At 42.4% G+C, this 14,827-nt stretch overlaps 1 protein-coding gene across 8 annotated transcripts in view; it reads left to right on the top strand.

Annotated features, from left to right (window-relative positions):
* The window catches only part of OSBPL5 (oxysterol binding protein like 5), a 178,563-nt gene that overhangs the window by 105,032 nt on the left and 58,704 nt on the right, over window positions 1-14,827 (top strand). For all 8 annotated transcript variants that reach the window (XM_071558828.1, XM_071558832.1, XM_071558829.1 and 5 more), the window contains exon 2: window positions 14,355-14,511. In XM_071558828.1, the coding sequence (XP_071414929.1) occupies window positions 14,355-14,511 (157 nt within the window). The remainder of the gene's footprint in view (window positions 1-14,354; window positions 14,512-14,827) is intronic.

Genomic DNA, 14,827 nt, shown 5'->3' with positions numbered 1-14,827 from the left:
CCATTACTGCTGTTAATCTAGACGATCAGTATATGCCTTGTAGCAAGAGATGCATAGGGAAGACTCTTAGTGTTTGCAGACAAATTAGAAATGCATTTGGTATGGGAAACACCTTTTATTCAGACTTGAGGGAAGGCAATGCCACCAATCAACTAGGGTCTTCTGGAGAACTATCTTAATTGCATGTGACTGATCACAAGTGTCTGGAAATGTGGAACTTAACTAAAACTTCTAGGTTCTCTTTTACCACAGAGTAAATAAATTAGTATCATCCTTTTCTTCTGCAAAATAAGAGGTTATTTTAAGGCAGGGATGGTGAGATGAAAGAGTCTCTGAGGACAAGAAGCTGGTGTCATTAGGGAACTGCAAAACTTTACTGGAAGGAACATACTTTTTTGTGCTGTGTTGACGCAATTACCTTGACAGGTTGCTGAGGTAAATAAATTTTCAAGGACCCTAATAGTTTCCTCCTATGAGTTAGTGTCACCTTTGTCTCATTTAATTCCTGTCATTGTTTGTGAGTGCCATTTCCATGCTGCATTTCTGGACATTACTTCCAGACTAAGCACTGCTTCGGGAATAGTTTTTTGTGCAAGTGGCTTGTTTCGCAGAGCAGGGTGGAAATCTTTGCTGGTTTTCCCCTAGCTCATTGACTCCCCACTACTCCAGTGATGGGATGGTGGCAGTGGTGACTCCCATGAGTGAGCTGGGACTCTTACCTGCAGGCTGGGCCTGCAGCTGTGTGGTTCTGGGGCTATTGAGGTGGCACAGGCATGCATCAGTGGGTAAAACTGCTGTATGGTCATCAAGCGCAAGCAGCTAACCTGGGACAAATCTGCAGCTGGGCTGTAACTCACCCTAGTGTCCAGCTTGCCCTCATCTTTGCTGTTTCTTTCTACGAGGAAGTTGATCTGTGGTAGTCCTCTTGCTGGTTTAGATTACTTCTCTCCCTGAGCTGGCTCATGGGTTTTGTCTGTTCTGTTTGCATCGCGTGGGAGCTGCAGGCTGTCAACAGCAGAAATTTCACCTGAAAGAGTCCAGCAACATTGGCAGTCTTGGAAGGAGAGGCAGAGGCATTAGACAGGCCCTTGCTTGCAATTCTTGGCAGTGTGATTTGCAGTCAGAATGGTTTAAGTGAGATTGACAGAAGGAGCATCAGCTCGACCCTGCTCCCACAGGGGTCTGCAGGATCCATTGGTGAGCAATTTTGAAAATCTTCTTCTGTATTGTCTCATCACCTCCACTTTTAACCAGATAGAGAAATAGTTCGTTATAAAACACCCAATTGTCCTTACAGGCAATCTCATCACTGGTGTCTGAGGTGATGTGTTGCGAGCTGCACAGGAGAGAAGTTGTTAATATCTGTGTTTGTGCATCTCTCTAAATATGAAGAGATGACTGCAGTGGAAGATTAGTTTCGCTGTGAAAGACTCTGAATGAGCTGACCTGATCAAAGGGAAGACATAATGTTATGCTCTTTAGTTTTCACTGCTTCACTCAGACATTACCTGCTAAGGTCTGTTGCTGTTTAGCCAGAGCTGCCTGTGATAGATGGAAACCCAATGTGCTTTTTCAGGTAGAGGCAATTATTTATTATGTGTGTGTACAGCTCCTAAGCCTTGGTTGCTGTGCCTCCTAATTGCTGGCAATAATATTTGTTACTGGCTGTTGGTAATAGTAGCCTGTGTTTATGCCCTGTAAGGGAATTTGGTGTGTGCGCACAGCCATGGGATGTTAAAGATTTTGTACCTTTTAGAGACACCATGAGGTCTGTACAGACTGTCTAGCCTTCTGCCATTTTAAGTGCTTCCTTACTTCATTACAGAGATATTTGTTTATTCTTTCCCTTGTTGCCCTCCCAAACTTCTCAGATCTTTTCCATCTGGGCTCTTGTGTTTATAAACTCTTCTGTGTTTGGAGCTTGTAGGCAGCAACCACTCTGAAGCCTGTTTTTTAATACAGACCAGATAGGTGCCAGAAAGCTCTCCTCTGCCCCTTTTACAGCACTGCAAGCCTCTCTCTTCTACCAGTTGGTTGCTCAGCCCTCACTCACTGCTGTCAGTCAGCATCACCCAACTAAGAAGGCCACAAAACTTCCCTGATTTATATAGCCTGAGGACCTGAATCAGCACAGATGTTTTCATTTCTTTCGATTTGTTTCTACTGAAAAGTCATAGCGCAGCAACTCCAACTCTTGTGTGAGACCCACACAACTGAAGTCTGTCACGTTTTTCTTGGTGTGAAAAAGCTGACCAGGGTCGGCCCTGAAAGAGGCTGAAGTCCAGCCTCATAAAAACTGTCTGCCACCTTTTAGCCTTTCTCCTTGTCACTTCCTTTCCATCGCAGAGATAATGGGAGTGTTTCCTGCTAACTCTTGTCTCTGCATGATAAATTGCCGTGGTCTTTATTGGAAAGCATTGTATAGCTGCTCTTCGCACTGTGCTAAAGAAAATGCTGTAAACTGGCTGGATTGTGTTTGGCTTCCTTTCAGCCAGTGCCAGTCTGAACACTGAGGACTTGATCTTCTTTCTGGGCCAGCCCTCAGCTCCCATTTGTGTGGGAGGCAAGGATTTGTGTTTGTTTGTTTAAAGCCACATTTATGCTTATGGCATGTAGATGTTGAAGGTCAGTGTGATCCATAAATCTATGGACAGGGGTTTCCATGTGCGCTTTGTTCTCCATATCCTCCTTTGAGCTTTCCTCCCTTGCTTGTGGCAGTGCTGAAGCTGGTGTGGACATCCTTTCATTGGTGTTGCGCTGTGTGGTTGGTGCTTCCCTTACCCTCTCCCCTCCTGGGAGCTCCGAGCTCTCCTTGCAGGGGTAGTTTCAACCCCACCTTGTGTTTCCAGTTGCCAGTCCACAGCATAGCAAGGAGAGTTCGTAGACAAGCAATACTGTTTTCTTTCAGTTTGGATGTTTTTGCTTGGATCTTTCCATTCAGTGACAAAAAATGCTGGTGTCAGTAGAGGTTAGGTTTAAAGAGATGAGAAGAGTTCTCTTGTTGAATTCCATGGCTTTTGGATTTCTTGTCTTTTGTCAAGAGCTTTATTGTTAGATTTGCTGCCCACAAGACTTCAGGGCTTTAGCTTATAGCTGATAAATCACAGTTTCATTCTAGCTTATGCTCAGCACACTGCACCTAGTAGTGGACAGTATGAGTAGCAGAGTATTCACTGGAAAAATATTGGGATAATTTTAGTTGAAAAGGTAGAAGGAGATCAGCAAAGACAATACACTGTTAAATTTGTAGAACATGGGTGTGCTCATTCATCTGTGTGCCTAAAACTCCCTCTGGCTGAATCAAGCAGAGAGCCACAGTGCAAAGAATTTATGCTGTCTCCCTGTTTTCACTGTCATGGATAAACTGGGAGAGAAGGAAGGACTGAGGTAGGAGCAGAAAGGTTTTCAGCTTGGGAGCTGAGACTGAGAATGGATTTCATTGTGCACGCTGCACCAGCTTTGCATGGTATGAGTCCTTTGGGCTCATTTAACACTGCATAAATCCCACCCTAAGTGCTCTTTATGGGTTGTCTGGTTTCCCTCCTCCCACAGAGATTTTTAATTAAAAATCTAGGCCCAAAATAGCTATTGTTTAAAGAAGATCTGGATGCTATCATCTCTGAGAAACAGTGAGGTTTATGGAAAAGTAAACTGTATATTAATTTCCTGTGGAATTTCAGGGAGAGTGGCTGTATCAGAGGAAGTATAGGTGGGTGCTAAATTTAAACCACTGTACAGCAGATTGTGGTATACTACAGCACCCAAGAGTCTGACAAGCTAAACAAGGGCATAAAAAGATCTCTTCAATAGATGCACTTCCTTAAAATTTATTTGGTCATGTTTATTTAACCCTCCTTATGAAGGTCTCTGAGATTTACAGGTCCTGTCTGAATCTGATAGCAGAAGCAAGAAAGTAGAGGAGTGGAAATTTCAGCATGATTGGAGCCCCATGGGGTGTGGTCATTTCTCCATCACTTAGCTGTTCTTCAAAAGCATATGATCCAAGTGGGCTTGGGGTCAGAGCCATTGGGTAGAAATGTAGTTTGTGCTTATACAAGATAGAAATATACTTCTAATCAAAAATTCTTGGCATTTAGAATTGTCCATTTCATTTTTATTGAAAATATATTCGGGACAGTGGATACTCATGATGTATCTGGAATGGAATCTTTATGTCTTTGAACAGGACTTGTTTTCTGTCATACAAGACAGTTTATAAACATCCTTTCCTGCCATTACCTTTGCCTTACTTCCACATTGAAGTTCCCTTTTGAGCCTGAGTCTTGAAATGGCTCAACAAGACTTGAGATAGAAATTGATTTTAGTTTACTCTGTTACAAAGGGGCAATATTTCACAAACAAGGGAATCATGTTAGGAGGACACTATCAAGCACGAAAGCAGGTCTTAAAATTAGCTTGGTATTTCCTAGTAATTGTGTGGTGGGAGTGTAGCCCCGAGGCACAATCTTTTCTAGATTTAATTGTATAAAGGCAGAGGTGGATATCATAGAAAGCCATCAGTGAGGCTTGCAGTCGTCTGGGGTTTTTTAAATGTCATTAAAGCTTGAAGTAGTATCCTTCCATTTAAAGGGAATATGGTCTCATTATGTGATTTAGATAGCAGTATGAGTCTGTAAAGATGCTGTTTAACATGTTGTTTTGTTTTTTTTAAGAAAAATATCGAGGCAAAACCTTGAAGATGTGGCCTGCTTGCAAATGATGTAACTACATGCCTGTCTAAAGCAATATGTTCTCATCATGGCTTTAAAATCTCTGATAGCTTTAGCTAAAGCAACTAAGTTAATGTCTTACATTTCCTTGTACCTGATACCATATTTCCCTTACTGCCCTGAGCTTATCCCAAATCCCGTCAGCCTCTTCAAAGAGCCACACTCTTTGAAGCCCTCCTGCAGGTGCTATGCAGGACTGAGCTTCCTCTTCCCAAGGCCTGTCATAGTGACTCTTGTCAGGGTGACCCTTATCACAGACTGGGGTCTCTTGCCCCTAAGGTACCTGTAGAAAGCATGGGGTATTAAAAGGCTGTTCTCTTAGCTAGTCAGCTCCAGTTTAAAAGGGTTGTATGGGAGGTCATCGGAGAGTATTACTAACAGCACACATACAAACTTCAGAGGATGGGGGGATGTGGGATAGCTGTTCCCCAGGCAATGAATACTGTGTGAGTTAGGGATAATTTCTGGAAAGCTCAATGTGTCAAAGGTGAATGTGGTTTACCATTATGTAATTCACTTATACTGTTCATGGGACTTGGATACTTGCTCCCTGAAATATCCAGGCTTGGAGATGTGGAGTGGGCCTCAAACGAAAACTGTCACTGGTAGATGAGCTATTGATATTAATAACCACAATAAAAAGGAAGCAGAGTGCTTCAAATCTGCCTTTCACATGGACGTTTTTTGAGTCATATGTCCAGTGTTTTCACTTTTTGGCTTAATGTTATTTTTATTGACATTCATAACCAAGTGCTTATTTCCTTAACTAGTACAAAGCTTTCAACACTGTCTTTTAGTGCATAACCTCATATGATGTCTCTGTGCCTGAACCTCGCTCCCATGGAAGTCAAAGGGAATGTTGCCATTTGGCTTGGACATGCACTGCCAAACCACTACATGCTGCCTAGGAACTGTGCCCACACTTCCAGCACAGGCAGCAGGGATTCAAGGTTTATCTGTGTTGCAAATGAGGTGTGATGGTGGCTTATATCTGCTTACCTGAGCACTTGATTAAGCTTGAACAAGTAGTAGAAACCAGCATGGATTTCAGTGATCTGGTCATGTGGTGCTTGCTTGATTTCCCGGATACAACTTCTAGCCTGCCTTGCATGTCTTCCCTGTAGCCCATGCCGTTAGCCCTACTCCAGCTACCCAACTCAAATTTGTGTGTATGTGCTGTGTGCCCAAGTTGTGCTTATACCTTAATTTTGATGTAGCTGTATTTCCAAGAGCCTCTTGAGTTCTCTGCCAAGAAGCAACTCTGATAGCCATGTGAATGCTTGTATCAACTATATGAAATTTTGAAATAAAGATATAAATAAATATTTCTAGATGAAATTTCCTGGCAAAGGTCTGGTTTCTGAGCCTGTTTCAAAGTGTATCTTTACTTGAGTTTATTGGCTAAGTTTGTTACAAAAACTGCATCTGGAGATGAGTTGTGGTCTGGAATGGCACATTTCTTCCTATACATTGCACACTTTCTTGATTGTGCATGATGTTTTGGTGGGCAGTCTTTACTAATCTGAGTTTTGACCCTGTTTTCTTGCTTAAAAGAATGCTGTTGAGAGAGAGCTGATGAGAGAGATCAGTAACAAATAATGGTAAACTTTGAATAAAAATTGAGTAAAATGTGTGAGGTATTTGGTGCATGTTTAACAGGTGTGATTTACCCCTTCTGCTGTATATATTAGAACATGGAATTAAAGGGTTGAAGAGGATTAAAAACAAGCACCTTACCTTCTTGCATAGATAGATGCTGTAATAAAATACCTTTGCATGAGCTATCTTCAACAGGGATACCTTCAGAAATTGGGGCTTAAAGGAGATTATGCAAAGTACTATTTACTGAAAATAAAGTGAGGTACTAAGAAAAAAAATGCAGAAAAGGTTTTCGCTTCTGTTTTTCACTGGGCGCTGGGGACTTTCTCATCCTTCTGGTAGTATGGGTTAGACCTTCAATTCAGCATGCACCTGCCATTACCAGAGAAATAATTAATGTTGATGTATTAGTTGTAATTACAGTAAGTGAAGTATGATCTATGCAGTTAGCAAGGGGAAAGAACAGTGAAATGCTAAGTCAGGAGAAGCTCCTCAGTGCTAGTGGGAAATTTAATATGCTTTGTTGAATTAATAGCCTTTGCATAACAATCAATTTACAGTTTAAAGGGCAGAGGAGGTGGATGTAAAAATCATTAAGCATTCATTTCAGCAACCCGCTCAATATTCTTGGTTGGAAGAAATCACTAGCGTAATGTTTACAGAGCAAATTGCAACTGTTTTAAGACCAAGAAAACACACATGAGGATTGTGTGTGTAATGCTTATTGCGATGCCCATTTTTAAGCCATAAGGTTGCAGTGATCCCTTTTCCAAACATAACATGGCTTTAGTGATGGGCTGCTGTTTGCTCACAGGTGTTTATCCAAACCAGAGATTATTCTGAAGAAGAGGTTTTCCTGCATGTCAAATAAAAGTGTTTTGACCTTTGTTGACCCTACCTTGAAATTTCTTAGTCCTTAGTTAGATAGGGATCCATAAAAGGAACTGTCTGGGATGTTTTTTTCTTATTGTAGGTGTTCAGGGCCTGTTTTTGCCTGTAGTTGTTCTGTTTGTGGTCTTTGTGCATAATGCTCACTGTAGAGAGAGATTAGTTGTAAGAAGATTATGTGTCTAAGTGCTGCTGGTGTGCCTAAAGCTGGAAGTGTTCTGGGGTGTACAAAGGAAACATTAATCAAGAAGTCTTACAGAGAATTAAGGGAGGAAATAGTTTTATCTCCTGATTACTACGTAAGTTTCACTGCCCAGTCCAGGAAAAGGGAGGAAGAGAGTGAGAAGGTGATAGAAAGAGGTGGTTGTTCTCTTCTCAAAGAAAGCAAGGACAGATTGCTGGGGGTGGCTGTGGTAGGCAACTTCCACAAAAACAGAACAAGGGAGGCAGCTTTAAGGAGTCTTCAGGACATGTGGGCTTTGAGTTAGGTTGTAGGGACAATCTCCTGAACTTGCCAAAGCAGCTGAGAGAAATCCTTCCTGCTGCATGTAATCTTAATAAAGCTGGTTCCTTTGTTGCAGATGGGTGTCTTCAGCAACCCACATTACTTGATTTTCCAGCCTGAACTGATCATCAGGCTTAGTATGGCATGCAGCAGAGGGTATGGCAATCCTTGAGACTGGAGCACACCTGCTGTACCAGCATTTGAGAGTATTCATCTGGAATGCATGGAGGACTGGAAAATAGAGCACCATGGAGCTGCTGAGGCTGGTTTTGGATCCAACAGAGCACAACATGGTCTAGGAGGAACATATTGGGGACCACCACTGGTGAGGAAAGGTCCCCTTGCCTACACCACAGAGAAAGATCTGATCCTAAATAATTCTGGAGAACACCTGACGGCTACTCCATTGTGTCAGGTTCCAGCTATCAGCACAACAGCCCAAAACATTCAATGTCAGGTGTAATATGTGTGTTTTGCCATTTCTCTAACCAATAAACATGAATTAGGTAGAGAAAAACATTGCCTTCACAGCCACTTTTCACTGTATCAGGTTTTATTTAACTGTTAGTAGGGGATTGGTTGTCCAATTATCTGTCTTATTAATAGGCATTTTTTGGAATGGCTTTCAGAAACAGATTTCACAGACTTCCTGAATTGATTGTGGTTCTTCAGCTGTTGTAAATCACCAGCACACCACTGAACTAGTAATTTACCATCACTGAGGATCTGTTCTGCTGTTTTTCCTTATGAATACTTAGAACTGTAATCACTAGAAATGTATCTGCTAACAATTTTCCTTCTCATTTCATTCATGAAATTTTTACTTTCTCAGGGTTAATTGTATCAGGAAATGTCAGTATCTTTAGATTTAATTTTCCCTATTGATGCAGGTTTTGGAGTGAAGGACTTCTGTGAATACAAAATATGGTTTCATTTCATTTCTGGGAAATATTTAGTGACCAGAAAAAGCAAAGGTTGTTTGAAACAAGATTTGAACAAATTAGGAGCCCCTCCTAACTAGCACAGCCTTCTTGACTATACAAACCCCCAAAGTAACTATTTATAGAGAAGTACATACTTCCAATCTATTTTAAAATGCTGAAAATGAGGGTAAGCAAACTAACCTACCCACCAGTTTGCAGAGAGTAGGGACAACATAATATCTGCAGAGTGTTCAGCTGTATGGTAGTTATATATCAGGAACTTAAAAAACTTAAAGAAGGAGCCAGGAAAATTCCATCCCCAGAAGCTTCAAGGCTGATGCTGAAAGCTGCCACTATCTTCCCAGCAAGCACAAAAGGCCCAGAATGCAGAGCAGCTCTGTGAAAGGCATCTCTGCACCAACACTGATCATCCCTTAAGTGTATTAGTCGCTACCCTCAACCAAAGTGGGTCCAGTGCCAGAAGAGGGGAGTGCTGGCAGTTCCCAGTTGCTTTAATGGCAGCCACAAGGTTCGCTGATAAAAGTAACTTCTATTCTTGCCCCATTCATCTTCGTTGACTGTTCCTGAAGCTGCCTGGGAGTGAAAGTTCCTCTGGGCTATTGCACCCTGTTAAGTTCACCACTTTTCATTTGTGCTGTGTTTCATAGCAGTTTGACATAGACTTCTCATCTCCTGTGGTTTTCACTTTTAAAAGATAAAGTGGTCTCAAAGACAGAGTTAGTAAGAAGTTTATTTCTTGCTGCTGAGTTATTTATTCCATTTTAAACTCTGGTGAACAGCCCACATTTAATAGCCAAGTACTGCTTAGAGAGCTGTCACCACAAAAGAGGCAATCCTGAGAAGTACTGTGTTTAGTGGCTCTATCATTACTGTCTCTATTACCTTTCCTTCATTTTTACGATCAGGAGCACAGAATAGAAGTCCAGAAAATACCTGAGCTGCAAACTTCAGGGTGCTTTAATCTGCCAGGACTAACAACCAAGTAAACTCATGCAAGCGATAGAGTGAAGGCTCTTCATTATGAGATTAGTTTCCTCAAAGAGCTTTTGGATTCTACATCAGTTGGCATCTTCAAATTAAGACATGTTGTCTTTTTAGAGATAGTTCTCCATCTCATCTGCTAGATTTGGAGGGAACACAGGAGCAGGGGGGGAAATTGCTTGCCTTGTGTTACGCAAGTGATTTGGTCACAGGATGGTAATTTTTGGCCTTCTCCCGTTCTCGCCCAATTTTGATTTCTACCTTCTTTCTATTCCCCGAGCCCCTGCAGAACTGATTTCTGTGAAGCATCCTCCATATCCTGAAGCAACCTCCAAAATACTGATTTAGAAGTAGGTTTGGATTTTATAACAACAATGTTGTCTTCAAATCAGCCATGAAAGATTTGAAGATCAAAATCACTCATAGAAGCCTGTCTTCTATAGTTGCTTATTTCTTCAGATACTTCAGCACCGCTGAACTTCTGCATGTTTTCTAGATAATCACACCTTAATGTTATAAAAGTAGATTTAGCGCAAGGCAATATTCTTGAAGCCCTTCACACCCTCCTATCTCACACAGGTGATTCTGGGCAGAGGCTGGACCATTTAGGTGTTTAACACTGTACACACCTCCCACCTTCCTGTTACATCCCATTGGAAAATTGCCCCTGACATCTACTGTTCATCATACCATGGAGCTCTCACCTGCTTTATGTTATTTGAGGTCAGCTTGAGCAGTCAGACCCTTATGGACTGATACAACAAGTAGCTCTCTGAGTAACTAAGCTAAAAAAATGAGGCCTCAGTCTCTTATGGACTTGTGGCTTATGTTGGATTCACTGATGTTTGGTAATAGCTGAGTTTATAGTACTGCCTTTCTGTCAGAGGACAGCTACAGTTTCCCTTCTCTCTTTAGCCAGTGATCTTTTAAGATACAATTTTTAAGAAACATTTTCAAATTTTCTAATGCCTGTTGGAATTCCTTGGCTTTCACAAGTAGTACAAGAAGCACTGGGAGGGAGGATAAAATGGGGTAGATACAGATGCAGACACACACAGAGATAGCGTTTGGAAACTAAACTGAATATTTCAGGTGTATTATAGAATCTTAATAGTGTGAACCACATTTTCTCTAAATAAGGAAAAAAGTGTCTGATGTATTAAAAAAATGAAAATACAAAAGAAAGTCTATTTCTATGATTTTGTGCTACACTTTGTACTGCATAATGAGGTAAAATTTTTTAGGCTGAGTCTGTCCATCTCAATCTTTCTCTGAAAAAATGTCGTGGTAATCTAAGATGGTGCAGTCTCAGGGAATGAAATAAAAGCCAACAATTATTCTCTTTTACCCAAAATAAAGGAAAAAGTAAGTTGAACTGTGACCGAACCATACAGTGCATGGAACTAAACGCTCTGCTGCTGTCAGCTTCCAGTTGGAGTGAAGGCCCTGCTAATGTGGATGGCATAAGAGCCTGTCTGGATAAGGGGCAAATGTCAGATGGGCCAGTGCCCCTGAGCTGGAGCAATGCAATGTTAGATATCTTTGAAAAACAGTCCAGGATATTGGTGGCATGGTGTGTGGCATGATTGTGTATGCATGTGTGTGTGGGTGACTGACTGGTAGACTGACACATCATGGCTATTGCTTCTCAGGGAGATTCAGTCACTGAGAATCTTCTGCCAAAACACACTGAGTGAGGAGGAACTTACTCAATTTGATCTGTGTGGTCAAAAAGAGATGAGCTGCTGCCACGAGTTTGTATTAAGATATGTAAGAGAAGAGACAGCAAATTACAGACCTGAGGAAAATATTTTTCTTTTGTTATTGTGCAGTGGCATCCACATTTCTTGCTGTCAGACCTGTGGCTTAAGTAACTCTGAGAATGAGAGAACATCAGCAGAGTCATTCTGACAATTATCCTGTGGTTAAATAGTGTGAAATAATAAGTGAGGGAAACATTAGAATATTGGTCTCTCTACATAGTAAATATAGCAGCAGTTGAAAGAAGTTAGATTCTGATGTGTTTGATCCAGTACAGAGCCTGCTCTTGCTCCTGTGTCTGGAGGGGTTATGCCACTGACATCAGTGTGAGCTCATTGGCAGTTCTCCACTATCACAGCTTGTGGTATTGCTAAGACAAAATGAGGATGGACATAGCTCTTCTGTTACCCTGGCAGGGAATAAGAGCTGATGGTTGGATGTTTTATGTTTGTAACCTGTTCCCCAGCCTGCTTTCCACAGGATGGTCCTGGGCTTTCTGAACACCTTCTTACACAATCGGTACAGCCTCGCCAGGTCACGTCTTTTTGGGGAAATTATCCCACTCATCTGCCTTTGTTCCAAGCCACTTACGAGCAGTTCTAGAGGTAGAGAGTTGAGACTGCCTTTTTGGGAACAAGGACAAAAAATAGCTCACTGTTAGCATTCCAAACCGCAGCTATTTAGACCTGGATTATGTTTAAATATTTTGCTTTCAGACACATGACTAGCTGAATTTTCCACCTCTCTCTTTTCTTTCTTTAAAGTTAGCTTTAATTTTGCATCCTCTCCCTGCCCAGCTCTATGCAGTCAAGAGTTTCTAAGCAAATGAAAGTTTATTTATGTTGCTAAATTAGCTATGTTACCTGCTGCCTCAGAGGTGCTGTTGGCCGCAGTGGGAACCTCAGGACATTTTGAGCCTGGATCTGTGTTTGCAGGGCGGTTTTCTGGGCAGGTGAATTGACAGGAGGCAGGGCAGCAGCGAGTGGAAAGGTGCAGCCACCTCGTTTCACCCGGCTGTCACCGCACATCATCGCGTGAGGCACTGGCTGAAGGGTCAGTTGGTGGCAGCCCTGGCCAGGATGCATGTCTGGGTGCTCACATACAAAGCCTTTCGCCATGAGTTGTGTGAAGGGGTTACGATGAAATGCTGCTGCTGAATGTGTGCTTACAGCCGCTTCACGGTGGGGGCCATGATACCACATAGGGCTTTTGGAGAATGGGGTGTCCCCAGAGATCACTGCACAGACCTTGTTTCATTCTTCATGGATGATATGGGCCCAGCAGGAGATATGCACCCCCTTCAAATTGCAGGGGTGTGGCCTTGGGGAGTCCCATTTTTGGGCTAGCCCCACCTGCTAGCCAGTACCCTGTTGTTGGATGTTGGGTTCAGAAAGACCTCCTGCTCAAATGCTCATAGCTGGAGTGCAGTGTGGTTTTGACCACATTAAGCTCTTGGGCACTGAGGCCTTCTCTTGTAGGAAAGAAGAAGCAGATTCTCTCTTGCCTTGTACGTGGTGTCTAGTTTTTAAAGTTGATGCAGCCTGCTGTGTAAATAAAGTTTTAGAAATTGGAAAACCTAAAACAGTGGGCCTACGCTCTACAGTGATTGGCAGGGCAGGTGAAGGGACAGAGCTCACATAAAACACGGGAGGGAAGTTTCTCACACTGTGACACTTCCATGGCATCCTCTTATGTGGTGTCTTGGCTGTGAAGGCTGAGCTCCAAGAGGCCACTGAGAGTTCCCCATGAAACTGAGTCATTTGGGCAAACACCAGGGTGGTCCTGGGAGCAGGAAGGGTAGGGAAGTGTCTTCTAGCTTGTAATCAGCCTATTTCCCACATGTGCCACATATGTCACCTTACATACATGTCAGTGCTGCTCTCCCAAACTGCACGTGATTGGGCAGCTTTTTCTTCTCTGCATTCACAGTAGCCTAAAAGAGATGGAAAAACTTGGACAGTCTCTTCAGGGAATGTGTACTATCCTAAAGAGTTTTTCTTAGCTCAGTGACTGTCCCCCAGAGAAGCAGCAGACCTTGTGTTGTGTGATACTGACCCAGAGTCTGGGTTAACATTTCTTACTCCTGCCCAGAGCCCTACCTCTGTCTGCACGTGGTTAGAGAATAAAGCTTGTAACTCAGGAAGGAGACTGTCATAATATCTGCTTGTAAAGGGTAAGAAAGAGCTATTTGTTGGATGGTTATAAAAGAAACCTTTAATTCGAGCCGCAATAGTCAAATGCATTAGCCAAGCGGTGGTAAAGAGCAAAGTACTACCAGGCTCTTGTACTAGGATGCAGGGGGCCTTTTGGGGAGATAAGTGCTGGTCTTTTCTACCCTCACAGAGCAGCAACAGTTATCTTATTGATCAAACTGCAAGGCTGATCTAAATGAGATTTTGAAGAAAGCTGAAATTATATATGCTATAATTGGAAATAAGGGCAGGAGTGACACTGGTCTGATCTCTGCTTGCTGCTCTCTGCAGCCAGTGCAGCTGATCTTCCTCCACACAGCTCAGATTAATGTTGATTTTTGTGGAGATAGTGTAATTCTGCTGACACCAATGAAATTGCATTTATGAAAGAGACTCCAAAGCCATTTAAAAAAAAAAGGTGAATTGTATGCACTGTGCACTGGATGGACCCAGTAAGTAGCTATTATCCTAATAGATCTTAGTAGGTAGGAAGATGTTATACTGCCTGGATTCACCAAGGAGCAGTGTTCTGCTTCCCTACAGTTTGCAGATACTAAGAGTCAGCAAATCAGTAATTATAGCTTCAGACTAATATCACTTTCTTTTTTTCCCTTCATAGCCTTCTGGGACTCTGTAAAAAGATCTGGCACACTACATAGGATTAGGTGGCTTTGAAGGAGCAGAGTCATCTAGGTGTGAAAATTTTATTTCCTGTGTCATAAAACGAACTGTAATTTCTATCTGTCTTTTTCAGAAAACCCCTACAGCTCATGCCATGAAGGAGGAGAACTTTCTTCGTCGTAGGTTCTCCCTCTGTCCGGCGTCATCCACTCCACAGAAGGTTGATCCTCGCAAGCTGACGCGCAATCTGTTCTTCGGGGCCGACAATGACATCTATCCACTCAGCCCAGGTTGGTGTCTGGTGTCAGTGCAGAAAGTAGTGTCTCAGGTGCTTGACTGCAAGTAGGTAATTTAGCATGCTGCCAAGAATGTGAGAGAAGCTGCTGCAACACAAATATTACTGGATCCCAGACAGTGCTGCTTTCATGATTCTGTTGTTTTTCGTTGCCATGGCATTAAGCGGGAATGGACAGCGTTAGCATTGGGGTTAATAAGCATTTGAACACTGCATGACCTTACATTTAAAAAATGACTAATGTTTTCAGGTGCTTCCACTTCGAGGCATTTGATGTGTTTTATCCTAAGCATTGGACTCATTTAAGATTT

Source organism: Pithys albifrons, chromosome 6 (assembly GCF_047495875.1).
Source record: "Pithys albifrons albifrons isolate INPA30051 chromosome 6, PitAlb_v1, whole genome shotgun sequence".
Lineage (NCBI taxonomy): Eukaryota > Metazoa > Chordata > Aves > Passeriformes > Thamnophilidae > Pithys > Pithys albifrons.
The sequence above is the reverse complement of the archived record's forward strand: the minus strand, read 5'-3'. Positions and strand labels throughout refer to the sequence as shown.